The sequence below is a fragment of the Cinclus cinclus genome, unplaced genomic scaffold (genome assembly GCF_963662255.1).
Source record: "Cinclus cinclus unplaced genomic scaffold, bCinCin1.1 SCAFFOLD_32, whole genome shotgun sequence".
NCBI lineage: Eukaryota > Metazoa > Chordata > Aves > Passeriformes > Cinclidae > Cinclus > Cinclus cinclus.
The window spans coordinates 4,007,309-4,029,500 of NW_026912098.1; the positions used below are offsets into that span (position 1 = coordinate 4,007,309).

The window sequence follows — 22,192 nt, forward strand, 5'->3', positions numbered from 1 at the left end:
AATGGAATTCCTAAACATTTACTGTGCTTACAAGAAGAGGAGGAGAGCAAAGATACAAGATGAGATAAAGAGCTAGAATGCACAAACAGGATGCAAGGACCACAGGACAAAGGGGTTTTTCAGAGCCCTGAACCAGGAAAACTGGTATCAAAGTCCAGAAGATGATCAAAGGACTAAAAAGAGCATGCACAAGGAGACAAGTTGAAAAGTTCAATGGAGAGGAAGACTGTTTACTTCATCCCAAGGACCCCCAGAAAACCACCAGAGTGACCAACAAGGAGCAGTGCTCAGTCCCACAGAGGTGTGGAGCTAATTTTAATACAAAACTGGGACAAGCAGGGTTAGGAAATGAACATGTGTTAGGTGAATTGCGTAGTCCTGGTTTGTAGAGAATAAAAAGAGAGGCACTGTTGGATCCCAGAAACCTGGGGTTTTTGAGGTTTCTGTGCTGGCAGGCACTGACCCACTGGAGAGCACTGCTTTTGACCTGAGGCCTTCCTTGGAGATGGCATCTAGATAGGAGTGATGAAGTTCAAATGACGAGTGTGTAGTGAAATAGAAGTGTGTGCTTTCCCATGGTGATGGGTTTTAAATTGGACGGTTTTATAATACAGCAATAGGTATGAGACAAAATGGAGGATCTTTGGTGTTGTCTCTTTCAGTTTTTATCTTCCTTCTTCCTCCTCCTTCTTCATGGGTTTCAGGTAGCAGTTTCTGGTTGGTCAGTCAGTGTCACACTAAGGGACATGGGAATTTAGTTATTGGGTTGAAAGCATCAATGATACAGGTGTTAATTCTCTATTGGACTCTTTAGCTCTAAAAGACCTTGTAGCTACATGTGTCTTCCTTTCCTACAGGAAAAAAGCAACTTTCACCTCCAGATGCACATGGCCAAAATTTGGGAATCCACCTCCAGAATTCCCTATCTCCAAGAACAGCTCCCAGACAAAAGCTGCCATGACTGACAGGTCTGGCTGGCCTTGGCTTCCTGAGGGCTGGCTCTCATCTGCCTTTTGAAACACTGGGCCTCCGTTTTTTCTTTCCTAATGAAAAGAACTCTTCTTCCATTCAGGCACAACCAAAATTGAGATTCAATCTCCAAAAATCCCTGTGTCCAAGGATTTCCCCCAGATGAAAGGTGCCAGGAGAGACAGGTCTGGCTGGCTTGGCCTAAGGGTGGCCACCTCTCATCTTCTTCCAAAGCACTTGGGCTTCGCACTTTTCTTTCCTATGGATGAAAACATCCATCTCGACCACTCATCCATGGCCATAATTGGGATTCCAGCTCCAAAACTTCATACATTCAAGGATTTCTCCCAAGTGAAAGCTGCCAGAACAGAGAGCTCTGGATGCCCTTGGTCTCTGGTGGCCGCCTTTCATCTGCTCCTGAAACACTGGTGTTCTGTGCTTTCCTTCCTACAGAAAAGAACTGTCCTTGTCCTCCAGATTTCCATGTCTGAAATTGGTATTCCACCTCTAAAATTCCGTATATCTCGGGATTACTCCCAGACAGAACCTGCAAATAGCAACAGGTCTGGCTGTCCTTGGCCTCTGGTGACTGCCCCACATCTGCCCCTGCAACACGGGGGGTCAGCTGTTTCCTTCCTATGGAGATGGTGGTGACACCTTTGGGACCCCGTGGCACCAAGTTCATCACTGTGGCACTGCTGGGCTGCATGGTGCCAAGGGGCTGGTGTGAAGCAGCAGGGCTGTGTGGAACCAAGAGGCCATTGTTGCATTACAGGGCCTCGTGCAGCCAAAGGGGCGCTGTGATCCGGCAGGGCACCGTGGATCCATGGAGAACATTGTGGCATTGCAAGGCCCCATGGAATCATGGAGACCATTGTGACACTGTGGAGCTCCTCTGAACCAAAGGGACATTGTGACCCTGCAGAAGCAAGGAGAATGTTCTGACACTGAGGGGCCTCGTGGAACCAAAGGGACATGGAACAGATCTGGCTGGCTGGGAATCCCACAGACCACGTGGCACGTCCAGCTGAATTTAGCATGTCAAGGGCTGCTTCTCATCTGCCCCTGGAGCACTTGGGCTTTTGGCTTTCCTTCCTATGGAAAAGAACCATCTGTCATTGCTGTTACCCATCGCTGAAATTGGAGCTCCCCCTAAAATATTCCACATATAAAAGGGTTTCTCCAAGGCAAAAGATACAAGACCAGACAGCTCGAGCTGGCCTTGTCCTCAGGAGGTGACCTCTCATCCACCCAAAAAACACTGGTGCAGTCTTCCTTTCTTTCTATGGGAAAGAATCTTGCTTCTTGTTCAGGGGCCATGGCCAAAACAGGCATGTGGCCGCCAAAATTCCATATACCTGAGAATTGCTCCCAGATGGAATTATGCAGAACAGAGGGGTCTGGCAGCCTTGGTCTTCTAGTAATTTTCGTACATTATGAGCAGAATGTTTTCAAGTGCGTACACTTTGGAGAGGGCCCATTTATCACCCAAGGTGTGGTTTGGTGGCTTTGGGCACATGACCACAATACAGAGACAAAGGAGTTCTGTGCTCAGTGGACTTGAAACTCAAGTTGAGAGGAGAGCCTAGACTGGACCCAAGGAGAAAGGAATTTCTCTCCCAGGGCAGGGCTGTGGTGTAACACATCCCCCAGAAGGAGTCTGGAGCAGCCCAAGGCTTTGTGTGTGCAGGCAGAGGCAGGCAGGACGCAGAGCTGTCAGCAAAGGAAGGGGCCAGCCAGGTGGGGCAGCCGGGGGATGAGGACAGCCTGCAGGGACAGAGGGGCAGGGCATGGACACCGTAGGACAGCCTGGGCTGCAGAGGGCACAGGGATGGGCAGCAGCTGAAAGGCCCTGCCAGAGCCAAGTGCTGCAGCACTTTGGCCATGGCTGCTGGCCCTGGGCCCTTGGCCAGCAGGGGACAAGTGAGCCTTGCTGTGCTGGGGCCTCATTGCCTCCTTGTCCCTGCTCAGCAGCCTGGCAGGGGCCACCCCATGGTGCTGCCCTTGGCATTGCACATCCCCAGAGCCCAGTGCCCCGGGAAGAGCCCTGAGCAAGGAGGGAGGGACAGGATCTGCCTTGCCAGGGGCTGGGGCTCAGCCCTTGGCCCTTGGCATTGCTGAGACACATCCAGGTTTGCTCAGCATCACAGACACCTTTCCCTTGTTTGTCCCCACCAGTCATCACTGCCTCCAGTGTTCTGCTCTAACTGGAACATGGAGACACTTTCTCATTCCTGTCCCTCAGTGGGATCTATTAAAAGTTTAAGATATTTTGAAGTTTCAATCTGAGATTGAGTTAATCACAAGTTTTTTGAACACACTCTCTGAGGGATTGAGTCTGATGTAAACAGCACCAAATACCTAAGAGGCTCATTAAAGTCCTTGTGCTGTGTCTGTGCTGCTGAGCTGGGCTGGGATCCTGGCATAGAGGACAATCCTGGCAACCAAGAAGAGATTCAAAAACCCATTTCTCTTGCTGAGCAGCTCTTCTCTCAGCACAGCAGGGCTGAGGGCACTGCCTGCAGCCACCCCAGGCACAGCACAGAGGCACAGAGAGCTTCAATCAGTCAGGGCTGGGAAGATGCTCACAAGTGCCTGGGGCAGAATCACTCCCAGCCCTGGACACAGGAAGCCTCTGGCTGCAGGACAATGCAGCTGCAGCTCCTGCAGGGATCTCCTAAAGCTGGAACATCCCAATGCCCACAGACTCTGTGAGTACATTCTCTGATTCTCTCTCCTGTAGAGCAGCCAGGGGTGCCCAGGGCTGTCCTGCAGAGCAGGGTCCTGCAGCCCAGGGTGCTGTGCTGGGCAGGGACTCTGCTGCCTGCCAGGGACAGCTCTCAGCCAGCCCTGGGAGCTGCTGACAGCACTGGGGGACAAGGTCTGGGTGGAGGGAGACAGCTGGTGAGACTTGGAAGTGTTCTCCTTGTGTGGTGAGGATGGTGCATTGATCAGGACTGATCCCAGCACGACATTTAACTCCAGAACATTTCCAAATAGATTATACAGGGAGCACCGCAAGTCAGGGGCTGCATAAAAGGGAAAATCCTGATTTTATAATCTACCGCTCAGGGTCACCTAGATGGAAAATTGAACCTTGATATTCATATCTCTATTCAGGTTGAGAACAATAAAAACAATTTCTCTCAGGTCTGAATAAACCAGGCAAAGAAAGAAATCAGCACAGGGCCCCTTACAGGCACCATCAGTGTTGCTTTTCCAACCTCCTCAGGGTTGCTCTGACTTTGCCATCAGAGCCTGCAGAGGCAGAGCTGGCCCTGGCAGTGCCCTGTGCTGGGAGGGGTCTGCAGGGCAGAGCTGAGCCCCCAGGGCTGGGCTGGGCTCTGGCAGCACTGGCAGGGCCCAGCCCTGGGCACAGGGAAGCAGCAGCTGGCAGGGAGAGCTCCAGGCAGCAGAGCCCTGGGCAGGCAGTGGGGGGAAAGTGACACCAAGCTGGGCTGGGATATTTCAAGTCCTCCCAAAATTGAACTATTCCTTGATTTCTTTTTATTTTACAGGTCCCCATGCCAAGACACAGCAAATGTCCAACAGCAGCTCCATCAGGCACTTCCTCCTGCTGGCATTGGCAGACACGCGGCAGCTGCAGCTCCTGCACTTCTGCCTCTTCCTGGGCATCTCCCTGGCTGCCCTCCTGGCCAACGGCCTCATCATCAGCGCCGTAGCCTGCGGCCACCACCTGCACACCCCCATGTTCTTCTTCCTGCTCAACCTGGCCCTCACTGACCTGGGCTCCATCTGCACCACTGTCCCCAAAGCCATGCACAATTCCCTCTGGCACACTAACAACATCTCCTACTCTGCATGTGCAGCTCAGCTCTTTTTCTTCATGTTCTTCATGTCAGCAGAGTTGTCCCTCCTGACCATCATGTGCTACGACCGCTACGTGTCCATCTGCAAACCCCTGCACTACGGGACCCTCCTGGGCAGCAGAGCTTGTGCCCACATGGCAGCAGCTGCCTGGGCCAGTACCTTTCTCAATGCTCTGCTGCACACAGCCAATACATTTTCCCTGCCCCTGTGCCAGGGCAATGCCCTGGGCCAGTTCTTCTGTGAAATCCCCCAGATCCTCAAACTCTCCTGCTCACACTCCTACCTCAGGGAACTTGCACTTCTTGGTCTCAGCGCCTGTTTAGTTTCTGGCTGTTTTGTGTTCATTGTTTTCTCCTATGTGCAGATCTTCAGGGCTGTACTGAGGATCCCCTCTGAGCAGGGATGGCACAAAGCCTTTTCCACCTGTCTCCCTCACCTGGCTGTGGTGTCTCTGTTTATCACCACTGCCACATTTAGCTACCTGAAGCCCCCCTCCATCTCCTCCCCATCCCTGGATCTGACCCTGTCAGTTCTGTACTCAGTGGTGCCTCCAGCCCTGAACCCCCTCATCTACAGCCTGAGGAACCAGGAGCTCAAGGCTGCACTGTGGACACTGATGATGGGAAAATTTCTGAAACGTTTAAATGGTTTCTGAAAGTGAAGTGCCAATTTCTGTGAATCTCTTGTAATAAAAGTAATCTTTGAAAGTCCTCTTGTTTTTTATTTTTTTTCCCCATTTTCAGTTTTTAATATTGTCCATAAACCAAGCCCATTTTTTGTGCCATCTCTCCTTTTGTTTGCTCTCCTCCTTTAGTGTGACCCACAGATTGTATCAATGCAGAGCTCTGTTCTTGGTGGTGTGACATGAAATAAAGGATACCCCAAAAGCCTTTTCATTACAGATGCTCCTTTTGTTCCCTTCCCTGGAGCTGCAGCAGCAATGTCTGTGTGCAGAGCTGGGGACAGATCAGTGATGGCACAGCTGGCCACACCATTCCTGATCCAGGCCAGGTGCCATTGCCCACCTGGGCACACTGCTGGCTCATGTCCACCCTGCTGTCCATCACTGCCCCAGGTCCCTTTTCTGCCTGGCCCCTTTCCAGCCACTCTGTCCCCAGCCTGGAGCACTGCAGGGGTTGTTGTGGCCAAAGTGCAGGACCCCGCTCTTGGTCTTGTTAAACCTCACCCTGTTGGATTTGTGCCCTGGATCCAGCCTGTCCAGGTCCCTCTGCAGAGCTCTCCTACCCTCCAGCAGATCCACACTCACACCCAGCTTGGTGCCATCTGCACATTTGCTGATGGTGCACTGTGCTCCCTTCTCCACATCATCAATAAAGATGTTAAACAGGACTGGGCCCACACTGATCCCTGCAGGACACCACTGCACACACGCTGCATGTGGCACCATTCCCCACCACTCTCTGGGCCCCGATGTCCATCCAGTTCTTAGCCCAGGGAGGGGTGAACCGCTCCAAGCCACAGGCTTCAGCTTTTCCAGGGAATGCTGTGGGATATGGTGTCAAAGGCTAAAGTTCAAGTAGACAACATCCCCAGCCCTCCCTGTATCCACCAGGCCCTGTCAGAAAACTCCTGGTGGGCAGGAGCTGGGCAGGAGGCAGCCGTGTGCCCTGGCAGCGAGGCAGGGCAGGAGCACCCAGGGCTGTGGGACCAGGACATCAAGGACGTGGATTATCCAGGGCACTGGGGCCTGGTTTGGGTTGCCCAGGGCAGGAAAGATGTCTGGCAGCTGGAGCAGGGTGAGGGAAGGGCCTCCAAGGTGGGGCTGGAGCCCTTTGGCTGTGAGCAGAGGCTGAGGGAGCTGGGCTTGTCCAGCCCGGAGCAGGGAAGGCTGAGGGGCTCCTCATCCCAGCCTGACAGTGCCAGCCAGGAGCTGATGGAGAACACAGAGCCAGGATCTTCACCGGGGGCCTGGGGGAGGCAAAAGACAATGGGTGGAAAGGGGGACAGAGGGGAGATCAGACAGGACATGTGGAAAACTCTTGTTCCCATGGGCTCAGACAGGTTCTCAGATAATGCCCTATCACTCTTCTTTTGGATAATCAAATTCAGATCACATCTGGTCTTAAACCACTTGGTCTGACCCAGTTTCTGACAGCTTGGGCTGCAGACTTGCTGAGGCCCCTTCCATCCTCAGCACCCTGATGATCCTGGAACAATGCTGCGCTCGATTTTGGAATGGGCCAGAGCAGATTTTTATGGGACAGGAGCCCTCTGGGGGTGTAGGGAACCTGACACTTGCAAGGTGCATGAGCACATCTCACTAGCTGGGGCATTTGAGTACTTGAAGAAACGTCAGAATCTTCCCACCAGGAGAGAACAGAAATTTCCTGGATATGTACTGATGACAGGAGAAGAAATCCTGCTCTTCCCCTCTACCTGTGTTACTACTATGCTGTCTATTATTTCATGTCCCTCTCCATTTGGGTGTTACCCGCTCTCCTGTTTAAATGGCCATGTCTAAGGATATCTTTTCACGAGACCAGATGGTTCTATGGCCCTCCCATTGCTCCCAGATTTCCTTCTCCAATTGTTCTCTGATAATTTCACATCAGTCTGAGTTGTGTTTTCATTTGTAATAGAATCATCCTTTCTAATGTCTTTTTTTAAACTGTTTCTGAATGGAAATCCCTTGTGCATGGTGGACATATCTGATACTGTTTTGACATCGCACAGAGCTGAGGGAAGAATTCTGATGTTTATTAAATTATAACATTGATACACTTCTTATGTTGGCATACGAAGAGAAGCCTTCCTGTGCCTCTGAGTCTCAGCAGTTCCTGACCCCCAAAGGACACAAACCTGATGAGCTGTGGTGCCCACTGCACTGGTGGCTCTTGCACCTCCCTCCATAGACACAGCAGAGCTCCCTTGTCCCACAAAGTCCCTGGCAATGCCGGGATGAAGGAAACAGGACAGGCTGTGGGGATCAGGGGCAGGGCACGGCCAGGGATTTGGGGTGGTTGTGAGCCCAGGGCAGGAGCCGGCCCTTGGCCTTGCTGAAGCTCATCCAATTGTCCTGGGCCCATGGCTCCAGCCTGGCCAGATCCCTGTGCAGAGCTTGCTGCCCTGCAGCACAGCCACACTCCCAGCCAGCTTGGGCTCCCCTGGACACTGACTCAGGGTGCCCTCCATGGCCTGGTCCACATCAGCAAGGAACACCTTGAACTGCCCTGGCCCCAGTCCTGAGCCCTGGGGACACCCCTGCATGTGGCTCCATTGCCCAGCACTCCTTGGGCTGCACTTGTGTTTGCCATGGAGCTGGGCCTGCCTTGGCTTCTGTTTGCTGACCCCAAATGAACATCCCTCTGTGTCTGGGGCAGCTCCTTCTCCAAGGAAAGCAGCTGGGACTTGGTGCCAAGGAGCTGAAAGCTGCAGGCACAGCCTGGACTGGAGGAAGCTCAGATTTGCACTGGGCTGCTCTGAGTGCCAGGGCTTGGATGAGGGAAATGGTGGGGTGGGGGTAGGGACAGAGTGTGATTGATTGTCAGCCATAAAGGGTCTTGATGTTCATCTCTGTTCAGAGTGCATGAGGTGATGCTGGGGATCAATATAAACTGGAGACTGGTCAGATCAATCTATAAACAGGAAAAGAATAAATGGGAAAAAATTTCTTGTTCATTGTTTTAAATGAAATATGTTAAAACTTTAGTGAAAACTTAGACAAGTCCTGCCTTATGCTCAGGTTTGTGGCAGTAGCTCTGTTTCAGGATACCTGAACCCCAAACTCCCTTTGCTCACAAGTTCTTTAGAATGGCAAATTATGTCTAGTATAAAATGAAATATTTATTTTGAATGGACTCAAGATTAACAGACAAGAGACTTTAAGTAACATACATAGTGCGCAGGATAAACAGAACTACAAACACAGTGCACAATAAAGTTACCTCTATTACAGCCAGTGAAGAAATAGCAGAGATCAGGAGCCAATGTAACTTACCACTGAACTGATGAGGGAGTGCACATGGAGCCCTTTCACTCAGCTTCCAGAAAAGGAACCATGAAGATGCATCCAGATTTGGGAGTGAAGCCCTACCTGTTTCCAGGGACTATGCAGAAGAGTTTTGTATGGTGAAAGTTCTGTCTATATTTTATAGTTTGTAAAGTGAAGTGTGTGTCACTCAGAAATTCAAGGCTTATCTCCCTCCTTTCAGTCTGCTCTCAAGGCAGGATGTTCATGGGCAGCTGGGAATTCCACCTCCCTGGCACCAGAGATAACTCAGCACAGGACAGATGTCCAGCCTGGGTTATCTCAGCAATTGCTGAGAGGGGGAAGATGCCCTGAGTGATGGCCCAGCTGATGGACAGAACAGATGAGCTCTGCTGTGCCACAGGGGAAGTCCTGCTGCAGGAACCTCATGGAACCAGGGGGCCGTTGTGACATTGTGATGGCTCCTGGAACCAAGGAGAGAGACCATGGTGACACCAATGAACCTCCTGGAACCAGGGAGAGAGACCATGGTGACACCAATGAACGTCATGGAACCATGGAGAGAGACCATGGTGACACCAATGAACCTCATGGAACCATGGAGAGAGACCATGGTGACACCAATGAACCTCCTGGAACCAAGGGACCTGTTTGACACTACAAGGCCTCAGGGAACCAAGGAGTTCAAAGGTCTCAAACATTCTTTCCAGGTTTCTGCCTTGGGGAAGGGGGAACCTCCTTGGTGGCACCTTGGGCTGGCACACACCTGAGGAGTGACTCTGTTTTTAATGGTGAAAGTTAGGAATTCTAGATTCTTCTAAAAAATTAAAGGAAAACCCTGTCTCTGTCTGAGTGCAGCCAGTTCTCCAAGCAAAGCAGATCCCAGATGAGGGAGGACAGACAGGTTGGAGTTGGGGAATATGGAGCAAGGTTGTCCACACGGGGTCAGACCTCAAGTCACAGCTCCTCTGAGCAGGCCAGACCTCCTGAGGAGAGACCCTGGATCAATATCAGTCACAGAGTGCTGCAGTCTACTCTGCTCTAAACAGAGCAGTATTAAAAACCATTCATTCAAAATAGGAATGGATATTTCTTAGAAACTCTTTGAAATATTTCTCCCTAAGTGGATTTGAAAACCTTCCTGATGAACTGCACCAGACCAGAGGGAAATCAAGGCAGAGCCGTGGTTTGTCAGGACTTGCTTGATCCCAATGAGCCCCGTGGTGCTTTTGGTGCTGAGCCCTTGAACCTCAGGGCCTGAGAGGAGATTGCAGTTATCTTTCAAAGAGTGAGAGTAAGAATTAAAACCCAACCTGTCTCAAAGCATTAATGGGTGCCACTGAGGTCCATCCCCAACAGGATCCTCATGAACTCCTTGGAGGAGAGAACTGGAGGCCATGATTGCACAAAAACCTCCCAGACTTAAAGAACAAAGGACAAAGGAAAGTACCTCAAAAATTGAAGTACCTTAAAGATCCCATGAGCCCCACTGAGTGTTGTTACTGACAAAGGCTCTCAAGAGACTAATTAAAGCAGAAAATGGGAGGCCATGATTGCACAAAGCTCTCAGAGACTCCAAGGCAAAAGCAAAATCCAAAGTCCATGGAAAAACCTGCAGTCCCTGGGAGCATGAAGGAGCCCCCAGGGCCATTCCTGACCAAGGCTCCCCAGGGACTGGTCCCAGCAGATCCCTGAGGCCACTGGCATGTGGGGGGATGCTGAGGGCAGGACAAGGGCTGACAGTGCCCAGCCTTGCTGGGGCTGTGCCAGGAGGCCCCAGTGGCTCAGGACAAGGTGTCTGCTCACAGCCCTTGGTGGCACAGACCCTGCTGTGCCCCAGGCCACCAAGACTTGGCTTCTCTTTGTCCCCTCCTGTCATCACTGCCTCCAATTTCCTGCTCTGACTGCAACCTGGGCACACTTTCTCAGTTGTGTCCCTCAATGGGACCCATTAAAAGTAAAGGAAACTTTGGACTTCAATTCTGACTCAGAGTTCTTGAGAGGTTTCCTAACAAACCACAGCTCTGCCTTGATTTCCCTCTGGTCTGCTGCAGTTCATGAGGAAAGTTTCAACTCCAGTTATGGAGAAAGATTTCACAGAGCTTCTAAGAAATGCACATTCCTGTTTTAAGTGCTGACTTTTTCTACCGTTCTCTATAGAGCAGAGGTTATTGCAGCATTCAGTGACCGATACTGATCCAGGGTCACTCCTCAGGAGGTCTGGCAAAGAGGGGTTTTCCCTTTTTTCTTGAAGCAATCTTCTAATTTTCCCCACTGCCAACAGACACACTCCTCAGGTGTGTGCCAGCCCAAGGTGCCACCAAAACCACTGCAGAGCTGCCCTGGGCCAGCTGTGAGGGTGGATCATCATCCCAACCTGCACTGCGCACTGCCAGGGGCTGTGGCCATGGACACTGCACTGACCCCACTGCTGGGTTTGGGTGCCATGGAAACCATGAGAAGTTCAATTTTCTTTGGAAACAGTGGGGAGGACTGGGACACACTGGGGAACACTGGCAATGCTGAGGGGGATCTGGGTGGACTGGGTTGGACTGTGGGCGGACACAGAAACACACTGGGACATACTGGGACATACTGGGACTTACACTGGGCAATACTGGAGCAATTTATGAATACTTTGAGTGATAATGGGGTATACTGGGACAAACTGGAGACACTCTGAACAGTGTGGGGATGACGGGGGACACTGGGGTGTACTATGGATGACACTGGGGAGAACTGGGAGAGAGTAGGAATGAACTCAGGTGTATTGGGAGGGCCTGGAGAGGCGCTGGGGTTGTATTGAACTGTACTGGAGATGAACTGGGTTGTACTGGGAGGGACTAGAGGGGTTCAATGGGCTGCTCCCGCCCCCGCCCATCTCTGCCCGCAGCCAATCAGCGCCGGGGATTGGGGAATGGGTGCGGGGCCTGTGACGGCGCCATCTTTTCCTTTTCGCCTCTAACACCCATCATGCACCGCGGCCCGATAGAGCCCCATTGGAGCTGGGACTACAACGTCCATCATGCCCCGCGCTCCACAGAACTCCGCTATCTGCCCCCTCCAACCCCATGTACCATAAGCGTCCCCCACACTCTCCAGGATCCCGAACTGCCCCCTCACCATCCTCTCAGAAGCCCCCAAAAGCGGCTCCGGATTCCCTGATTGCTCCCAGCGCCACAGATTCCCGTTACAATCACTTCTGGGAATTAATATCCTGTCACCTCCCGCGGCCCCATAGTCCCATATAACGCAGTTTCACGTTTAAAACACCCGCCGTGTTCCTCGCCCTAAAGGGCCCCGTTAGACCTCCCCAAGCTTCCCCCAAATGCTCCCGAACCGTACACGTTCCCCCCTGAGCACGTCAAGTCACAGCTCGGACTCAAAAGTGTCCCCCAGGAGCCTTCCTGGACCCCACATGCCCCGTCCCAGACACTTCCGGGACTACAGCTCCCGTCATGCACCGCGCCCGACAGAGAGACATTGCAGCTGCGCCTTCAACTCCCGTGATGCTCCGCGGCTCCATTGAACAGTATTCTACCCGCTCCTACAACTCCCATCATGGCCCGCGCCCCAGAGAGCCCCGTTCGAGCCCCCCAAGTGCCCGCCCGGACCCCGAAGGGCTCCACATTCCCCTCCCTGACCTCCAAGTTTTCCCCCTGGACCCCCAAGAGCTCCCCCGGACGCCGAGGTGTCCGTTAGAATCCCTCAGTGCCCTGCCCAGTGCCCACCCGGCTCCCTGAAGTGTCCTGCAGACCCTCAAGTTCTATCTAAATTCCCTCCCCAGACCCAAATCATCCCCAACTGTGCCCCAGAAAAGTCTCCATGGATCCCCAAGTGGCCTTTTTTACTCTGAATGTGAAAATGATAAAAAGGATTAGAAGAGGACTGAAAAAAAGACTAATTAGCATAAGGAGGGAGAAAACAAGAGGTAATAATTAATGGAATTGTGGTACTTAGAACCCATGACCAGTAATATCTCTGGTTGCTAAAAATGTATAGATTTTAATATAAATCTGAAAATTAGGTAAGAAAAAATAATATTACTTTTTAGTAATAGGAAAATAAAGTTATTTATTAAAATTTAATTATTTTTAATTTATTAAATTGTAAACAGATAATATTTCCTTCTAAAAAGAAAAAATATTTGTAATTGTTTATTTATTAAATTGCAATTATAAGAATAAATTTATAGGGATTTTTTTTTATTTTTCAGGATGTCAGTCCCAGGTGGGCAATGTCAGACACGGTGAGGGTGGGGGTGAGGAGCAGGTTGTCCAAACAGGGTCAGCCCTGAAAGGGATCATTCTTCTCTGTGCCCAGATCTCCTAAGGAGACATTCAGCATCAACATCACCTGGAGAATAATCTATCATTTTCTATCTCCTGTGCAATGAATTGAAAACCAAAAACAATATGCCATTGAGTAAAACCAAAAATCATGAGGTGCACTTTGAAATCTCCCCCCTTATCAGAACTCCAAAGTGACTGCAAGCAGCTGCACAAGCCCTGGAGACTTGAAGACAATGGAAGGAAGACAAAGAGCTCCCAAGGCCTTTGTGTATTTTAATGATGCCCAGATTTGGGGATTTGGGGCTGACTGCAGGAGCCTGAGGCACTGAGAGAAGGTTGAAGAAGCTGCTGCAGGAGTCAGCAGCAAAACTGCAAGTGCCTTGGAGCATCAGTGGCCGCCATGAGTGAGGGCAGGGAGTGCCCAAGGCTCCCCAGGGCCTGGGGAGAGCAGATCCTTGAGGGCAGGATTGCAGGAGCCAAAGGCTGTGAGCAGGGAACTGCAATGCTGAGCAAGGCCTGGGCTGGCTGGAGGAAGCAGAAAGGCCAAGGCTGAGCCCAGGCCTGGGACAGCAGGGCCTGTCCCTCACGGGTGGCTCGGGGCTGTTGCTGGGGCAGTGGGATGGCAGGGGCAGCAAGGACAAATGGCATCAGCCTGTGGGACACTCCACATGCTCATGGAACCAAGGCACAGGGTGACACTGTGGGGCCTCATGGAAACAAGAGGCCATGGTGAGCCTGCAGGGCTGTAACACCCCAGAGCAATGAAATGCTGGGGGTAACCAAAGGTTCCTTTACTTGAGTTTGGCGCACAGGAGAAACCCCAGCCAGATATTCTCAACAGGTTAAAGTGGCACAAAACTTCTAGTGGCAAAGTATAGAAAATCAAGGAATTCTGGAAAATGATTTAATATCGAATCCAATTCAACATAAAACTCTTATCATGGCAGGAACTTCTTTAACTTTGGCCATTTAAACTTAGAAACCTTTAAACATTTAAATTGTTGAGGTACCCTAAACTGTTCCATATAAAGGACATTAGAAGGAGAAGAAAGAGAGAGAGACAGAAAGACAGAAGCTCTCTAGAAAGACACACACACGGCTACCAACTCCTAGGGTTCTAGTGTGGGTGAGACACAGACCCCAGGAGAAGGCAGGGTACGCACCATGGGCTGAGCTCCTGCTCTGTGTTCTCAGCCCCTGGCCCTTTGTGGGCCTCCCCCCAGGTGGGACTTGGGATGGCTCAGGCAATGAGAGCCTGGGTCAGCACCAGCCCACTGTGGGACTGACTGACAGCTCATCCCGAGGTGTCTGGGGACATGGATCTCATCCAGCCTCTGACAGTGACCATGGTGACACTGCAGAACCTCATGGTGCCATGGGTCAGTTGTGACAAGGACAGCAGCAGATCCAAGGACACCATGGAGACACTATGGATCCCCATGGAACCAAAGAGACCATTGTGACACTCTTGTGCCTCATGGAATCAGGGGGACCCTTGTGAAACTCTTGACCCCTATGGAACCAGGGGTCAAGGATGAAGCTGTGGGGCCCCATAGAACCAAGGAGTCATTGTGACATTGAAACAAGAAGAATTAAAATAAAGATTTCAGGGTAAAAATACAGGAGGATGCTTTGACTAGAAGGAGGCTAACAAGATTCTAGGAATGCTTAACATTCTCTGTCTTGACAGGAATGGGAGAACAGAGCAATGCTACAAATTAAGACAGAGGAGCAAGAATGTTTAAACAGGATGGAAGAATGAGTCCCCTTCCAGATAAGTGGGAGTCCTTCGACCCCCGAGCCAGCAAAAACTGGTCTCAAGGTCTGGAAAGAGACCAAAGACTAATACACACACACACACAAAGAAGGGTTTACTTCATTCTAAGGACCCCCAGACGACCAGCAGAGCGACCAACAAGGAGCAGTGCCCAGTCGCAAAGAAGTGTGGGGCTAATATTTATACAAAGCAGGGACAGGTGGAGTTATGAATTGAATGTGTATTAGGTGCACTGTGCAATCCTAATGTGTAGAGAATAAAAGGAGAGGCACAGGTCACTGAAGGTGTGCACATTTTTGGAGCAGCTATCCCACATGCACCTCAGCACTATATAAAATACATACCTAGAACTTCCTTTGTGGGTTATAGAGTTTTTACGCACATGAATTTGGCTGACCTCGCTTCCCCCCTGAGATTTTGGGGTGCCCCCTTTGCCCCTGCGAGAGCAGGAGCTGGTGCAGAACGCCGTCTACACCGACCCCACAGTCCAAAGCACCTGAGTGTACCTGCACTGCATCCTCTCCCGAGGTAACTCGGGGCTCCCTCCCACTGCTGTGGCCCTCACCTTGAGCAACCCCCTGAATGTTGGGGTGCCCTCTGACAGACCCCCAGCTCCAAGGGTCATCTGTGTCCACATCAGCTGCCACAATGCAGTGGTGGCTGTGATCTTTTCCCAGCCCATCAAGGTGAGTCAGGACACCTGGGGGCATCAAAAATCTCCTGGATCCCTCCAAAAATCACCTGGATACATCTGGGTACCCCTTGGACACCTGGATCACAGAAAAACCCTGTGGCCTCCTAAAACAGGTATCCCCAAATCCTCATTGCTTTTTCTGGGTAGACCTGGCTTCCCTAAATCCCTATTGACTTTCATAGGTAGACCTGCTTTCTCTACATTCCCATTGACTTCAACGTGGTAGACCAGGTGTCCTGACAGTCCTTTATTTCAGTGGGGTAGACATGATGTTGTTCAATCTTCATTCACCTCAAATGGCAGACTTGATGTCCCAAAATATTTGCTGCTAAAAACCCCAATTTTCTGATAGCAATTCCCACACTTTAGGCTGAAAATGGAAATTTTCCCACTTACCTGGAGGAACAGCTCCAGCATGGGCCATAGGTGTGGCATCAGGCATTTGGGACGGGCTTCCAGGAATTCATCCACAACTTCCAAAGCATCAGCACTGTCAACCTGGAGCAGAAATTCACAGAATTCAGCCCAAGATGTCTCCCAAATTTACCCAAATTTACCCATTTTAGCACCAGGTTTTGGCAAAATCCCCATTGACTTTAATGGATAGACCTGGTGTCCCTAAATCCCATTGACTTGAATTGGGTACATTTGGTGTCCCTAAATCCCTATTGATTTTAATGGGGTAGATTTGGTGTCTTGAAATCCTTATTGATTTCAATCAGCACATCTGATGGACAAATAATCCCTACCAGGAGATGATTACTATAAATGATGGGGCAAGAGAGAGACATTGCAAAACATGGTTTATTGCCTCGTGGCAGCAGTCTCAAAGAAGGCTGAGACATAAAAAGTCTTAGCTCCAATGCCATAATATCAGGAGCTGCTTCATTCTTAGTTATAATGACTTATGTAAGCTTTTAGCCAATCCAATACTTCTAGGAACTTTGCTAGTGTCTTTTTACACCAGTCATTATTTGCTTTGCTTCCCATGGCTCTGCTGCAACGCATCATTTTTCAACCAATCATATAACACTTCACACACTTATACTGATACACCTTAAACTTCTAGCTACCTTTATTACAGCTTCTACTGCTAAACTTGAAAATCTTTTAAGATCTCACTTAACATAATGCTTTGCTTACATAATACATATCTGTTTGCTTAAAACATATTTCTACTTAAATTGCAAACTTATATTCTTGATTCATGTCTATTTTACTTTCAGCACTCTAGTACTTCAAGCTTACTCCAAGGTCTTAGGTCAAACCTTGGATCCATCTCTATCTCTCAGCCTGTATGAACAAGGCCCTGAGAGCTCTCCATGCCTGCATTTCCCACACAACTTGACATCTCTGCATCCAATTTCCACCTCTAGCTGGAACCTGAAGACACTTTCTCAGTTGTGTCCCTCAGTGGGACCCATGAACAGTATCAGAGACTTTGGAGTTTGATTATGACTGAATTCTTGAGAGGTTTCCTATCAAAGCACGGTTCTGCCTTGAATTCCCTCTGGTCTAGTGCAATTGATTAGGAAGGTTTTCAACTCCAGTCATGGAGAAATGTGTCAAAGAGCTTCTTAGAAATCTCCATTCCTATTTAAAAGTGTGTATTTTATTACTGTTCTCTATAGAGCAGACGTCATTGCAGCATTGTGTGATTGATATTTGTGAGAAATGGATTTGTAAAGGAATGGACATGGAATGGGTGGGGATGGTTTGGCCTCCTGGGGGCCACCTGCACAGTCCAGCTGATCCTGGCATGTCATGGGCTGCCTCTCATCAGCCCCTGGAACACTGGGGCTCTGGGCTTTCCTTCCTGTGGAACAGAACCATCCCCTTTTCCAGGTGCCCGGGGCTGGAATTGGCAATCCCCATGAAAAGTTCTTCATATACAAGGGTTGTTCCCAGCCAAAATCTGCCAGGACAGACAGCTCAGGCTGGCCTTGGCCTCCTGAGGGCTGTCTCTCATCTACCACCACACACTGGGACTCAGTGCTTTCCTTCCAGTGGAAAAGAACTGCCCTCCTTACCAAGCTGCCAATGCCAAATCTGGATTCCACCTCCAAAATTGCATCTGTCCAAGAACTGGGCCCAGACAAAAGTAGCTGGGACAGACAGGCTTGGCTGCCTTGTTCTCTGGTGATTTCCTTAGACTATGAGCAGAATCTTTTCATTTGCCAACAACGTGGAGAGGGCCCAGAGATCACCAGGCAGCAACTGACAGAACAAGAGGACACAGTCTCAAATTGTTTAAAGGGAACAATTGGCTGGATACTAGGAAAAGAGTTTTTCACGGAAAGAGTGATAAAAGTACTGGAATGGTCTGCCTGGAGAGGTGGTGGAGTCAACACCCATGGATGTTAAAAAAAAAGTCTGAATATGGAACTTGTGACTATGGTCAAGTTGAGGTGTTAGGGCATGGGTTGGATTTGATGTTCTTGAAGGTCTCTTCCAACCCACTCATTCTGTGAGTTTTGTGAATTCTAAGAATTCTGTGAATCTCCCAAGTTTGGGTTTGGAGGCTGCAAGAACATGACCAATGTATAAGGACAAAGGAGCTCTGTGTTCAGTGGAGTGGAGACTGAGGACAGAAGAGAGCCCAGGGAGGGATTGAAGGGAGGTTTCATAGATAGGGGATCCTTTGGACATAGTTGAAAACAGCCTGAGAAAAAAAGAAAGAATTGATGCCAAGAGCAGATGGGATGCTCCAGACAGGACCCAAGGTTAAAGAAATTTCACTCACAGGGCAGGGCTGTAGTGAAACCTGGCATCCAGAAGGAGTCTGGAGCAGCCCAAGGCTTTGTGTGTGCAGGCAGAGGCAGGCAGGACGCAGAGCTGTCAGCAAAGGAAGGGGCCAGCCAGGTGGGGCAGCCGGGGGATGAGGACAGCCTGCAGGGACAGAGGGGCAGGGCATGGACACCGTAGGACAGCCTGGGCTGCAGAGGGCACAGGGATGGGCAGCAGCTGAAAGGCCCTGCCAGAGCCAACTCCTGCAGCACTTTGGCCATGGCTGCTGGCCCTGGGCCCTTGGCCAGCAGGGGACAAGTGAGCCTTGCTGTGCTGGGGCCTCATTGCCTCCTTGTCCCTGCTCAGCAGCCTGGCAGGGGCCGCCCCATGGTGCTGCCCTTGGCATTGCACATCCCCAGAGCCCAGTGCCCCGGGAAGAGCCCTGAGCAAGGAGGGAGGGACAGGATCTGCCTTGCCAGGGGCTGGGGCTCAGCCCTTGGCCCTTGGCATTGCTGAGACACATCCTGGTTTGCTCAGCATCAGAGACACCTTTCCCTTGTTTGTCCCCACCTCTCATCACTGCCTCCAGTGTTCTGCTCTAACTGGAACATGGGGACATTTTCTCAGTTCTGTTCCTTACTGGAGTCCGTTAAAACTTCAAGAAACTTTGCAGTTTGAATATCACTTTGGGTTTTTGTGAAGATTTTAAGCACAGTATGGGGGACTGTATCTGATGTAAACAGCATCCAAGCCTCAAGGGGGTCATTAAAGTCCTTGTGCTGCGTCTCTGCTAGTGAGCTGGGCTGGGCTCCTAGCACAGAGGCAGCTCCTGGCAACCATGAAAAGCTTCAAAAAGACCTTTCTGCTGATTTGCAGCTCTTCTCCCAGCCCAGCAGGGCTGAGGGCATGGCCTGCAGCCATCCCAGGCACAGCACAGAGGCACAGAGAGCTTCAATCAGTCAGGGCTGGGAAGATGCTCACAAGTGCCTGGGGCAGAATCACTCCCAGCCCTGGACACAGGAAGCCTCTGGCTGCAGGACAATGCAGCTGCAGCTCCTGCAGGGATCTCCTAAAGCTGGAACATCCCAATGCCCACAGACTCTGTGAGTACATTCTCTGATTCTCTCTCCTGTAGAGCAGCCAGGGGTGCCCAGGGCTGTCCTGCAGAGCAGGGTCCTGCAGCCCAGGGTGCTGTGCTGGGCAGGGACTCTGCTGCCTGCCAGGGACAGCTCTCAGCCAGCCCTGGGAGCTGCTGACAGCACTGGGGGACAAGGTCTGGGTGGAGGGAGACAGCTGGTGAGACTTGGAAGTGTTCTCCTTGTGTGGTGAGGATGGTTCATTGATCAGGACTGCTCCCAGCATGACATTTAACTCCAGAACATTTCCAAATAGATTATACAGGGAGCACAGCAAGTCAGGGGCTGCAAAAAAGGGAAAATCCTGATTTTATAATCTACTGCTCACGGTTGCCTGGATGGAAAATTGAACATTGATATTCACATGTCTGTTCAGGTTGAGAACCATAAGAACAATTTCTCTCAGGTCTGAATAAACCAGACAAAGAAAGAAATCAGCAGAGGGTCCCTTACAGGCACCATCAGTGTTGCTTTTCCAGTCTCCTCAGGGCTGCTCTGACTTTGCCATCAGAGCCTGCAGAGGCAGAGCTGGCCCTGGCAGTGCCCTGTGCTGGGAGGGGTCTGCAGGGCAGAGCTGAGCCCCCAGGGCTGGGCTGGGCTCTGGCAGCACTGGCAGGGCCCAGCCCTGGGCACAGGGAAGCAGCAGCTGGCAGGGAGAGCTCCAGGCAGCAGAGCCCTGGGCAGGCAGTGGGGGGAAAGTGACACCAAGCTGGGCTGGGATATTTCAAGTCCTCCCAAAATTGAACTATTCCTTGATTTCTTTTTATTTTACAGGTCCCCATGCCAAGACGCAGCAAATGTCCAACAGCAGCTCCATCAGGCACTTCCTCCTGCTGGCATTGGCAGACACGCGGCAGCTGCAGCTCCTGCACTTCTGCCTCTTCCTGGGCATCTCCCTGGCTGCCCTCCTGGCCAACGGCCTCATCATCAGCGCCGTAGCCTGCGGCCACCACCTGCACACCCCCATGTTCTTCTTCCTGCTCAACCTGGCCCTCACTGACCTGGGCTCCATCTGCACCACTGTCCCCAAAGCCATGCACAATTCCCTCTGGCACACCAACAACATCTCCTACTCTGCATGTGCTGCTCAGGTGTTTATCTTTATGTTCTTCATCTCAGCAGAGTTTTCCCTCCTGACCATCATGTGCTACGACCGCTACGTGTCCATCTGCAAACCCCTGCACTACGGGACCCTCCTGGGCAGCAGAGCTTGTGCCCACATGGCAGCAGCTGCCTGGGCCAGTGCCTTTCTCAATGCTCTGTTGCACACAGCCAATACATTTTCCCTGCCCCTGTGCCATGGCAATGCCCTGGGCCAGTTCTTCTGTGAAATCCCCCAGATCCTCAAACTCTCCTGCTCCAAATCCTACCTCAGGGAACTTGGGCTTCTTGCTTTTAGTGCTTTTCCTTTCTTTGGCTGTTTTGTGTTCATTGTTTTCTCCTATGTGCAGATCTTCAGGGCTGTGCTGAGGATCCCCTCTGAGCAGGGAAGGCACAAAGCCTTTTCCACCTGCCTCCCTCACCTGGCTGTGGTGTCTCTGTTTATCACCACTGCCACATTTGCCTACCTGAAGCCCCCCTCCATCTCCTCCCCATCCCTGGATCTGGCCCTGTCAGTTCTGTACTCGGTGGTGCCTCCAGCTCTGAACCCCATCATCTACAGCCTGAGGAACGAGGAGCTCAAGGATGCCCTGAGGAAACTGATGATTGGATCAATTCAGAAATAATAAACTATCTCTCATGTACTGCTGAGCATTACAAGCTTAGCCTTTTAAATGCATTTTCCCAAATTTTTGTTGGTCTGTTTTCTGATTCTTTTTCTACTATTGCAGTGTCATTTGTAAAATCCTGTATTATTTCTCTTAGCATAAATGCATTAATATCTCCTTTTTGTATTGAAATAAAAAGACTTTCAGAAAGTTTGTTCCCTTGGCATTTAAATGTATATAAGTTACTTCCCTGACTTGTATGTTCAGGATGCTTCCTGAGCCGTTCTTGGTCTCTGCAGGGGCAGTTCTTGTGAGCAGAGGTGGAGATTTGAAGTGACAGAGAGGGAGGCCAGAGGGACATCAGTAAAGCTCTGGGAGCTCCCAGGGTCAGAGGGAGCTGGGGAAATGGGGCGTTGGAAAAGTCTGCCAGGGAACCAGCACAGGTCTGTGTTAGGGTAGGAGAACTGCAGTGGGGGTGACCAAATCCTTGGGGGGCTGGGACCACCCCTGGCAGCAGCAATGAGATTTGTGTGCCCTGGCTGTGCAGGCTGTCCCTCCCAATGAGGCCCATGAGAAGACACCAGTTCCTCCCAGCCCCAGGGCTCGTGGCCTCCTCCCCAACCCCAGAGAGCTTTGGAGGGCTCCTGCTGCTCTCCTGCCCTCACCATTCCCACCCCACATCCCACTGCTCAGGACAGCCACGAGCATCCTGTGAAGCCACTGCTCCCCATTCCCAGGGGATGGGCTCAGGGCTTGTCTGTCCTGCCTGGCACAGACCAGGCAGGGCTTTCACAGCCAAATTCCACACTCCATTTCCACCTGGACCCGCTGGTGCCTCTGAGTTCTGCTTCTCCAGCCCCAGGGATGCTTTCCTTGTCTGCCCATTCCCCCTTGGTCTCAGGGCAGGGATGGCCTCAGTTGGGGGCTGCTGACATCCTCAGCAACCTGGAGGCTGCTGCTGAATTTTACTGGTCCAGAGGCTTGTTCAGCCTTCAGCTCTTCAGTTCAGGAATTCAGTGCCCAAGAGCTCATGAACATTCAGAACACCTTAACAAGCCATGACTGTGAGAAAAAGTTATGTGCTCTACTCTTCTGTCATTAATTTGAT

General features: G+C 51.0%; 2 protein-coding genes across 2 annotated transcripts; both read left to right on the forward strand.

The window, feature by feature from the left end:
* Window positions 1-4,885: 4,885 nt before the first annotated feature.
* LOC134057427 (olfactory receptor 14J1-like) lies at window positions 4,886-5,371 on the forward strand (the record flags this gene model as incomplete). Its single annotated transcript, XM_062514413.1, has 1 exon — window positions 4,886-5,371. A coding segment is annotated over one exon (486 nt), but the record flags the coding sequence as incomplete, so codon positions are not given.
* Window positions 5,372-20,157: 14,786 nt separating this feature from the next.
* On the forward strand, window positions 20,158-21,102 carry LOC134057416 (olfactory receptor 14J1-like). The gene has a single exon (XM_062514404.1). The coding sequence runs from the start codon at window positions 20,173-20,175 to the stop codon at window positions 21,100-21,102; it is 930 nt and encodes a 309-aa protein (XP_062370388.1). The 5' UTR covers window positions 20,158-20,172.
* Window positions 21,103-22,192: the final 1,090 nt, after the last annotated feature.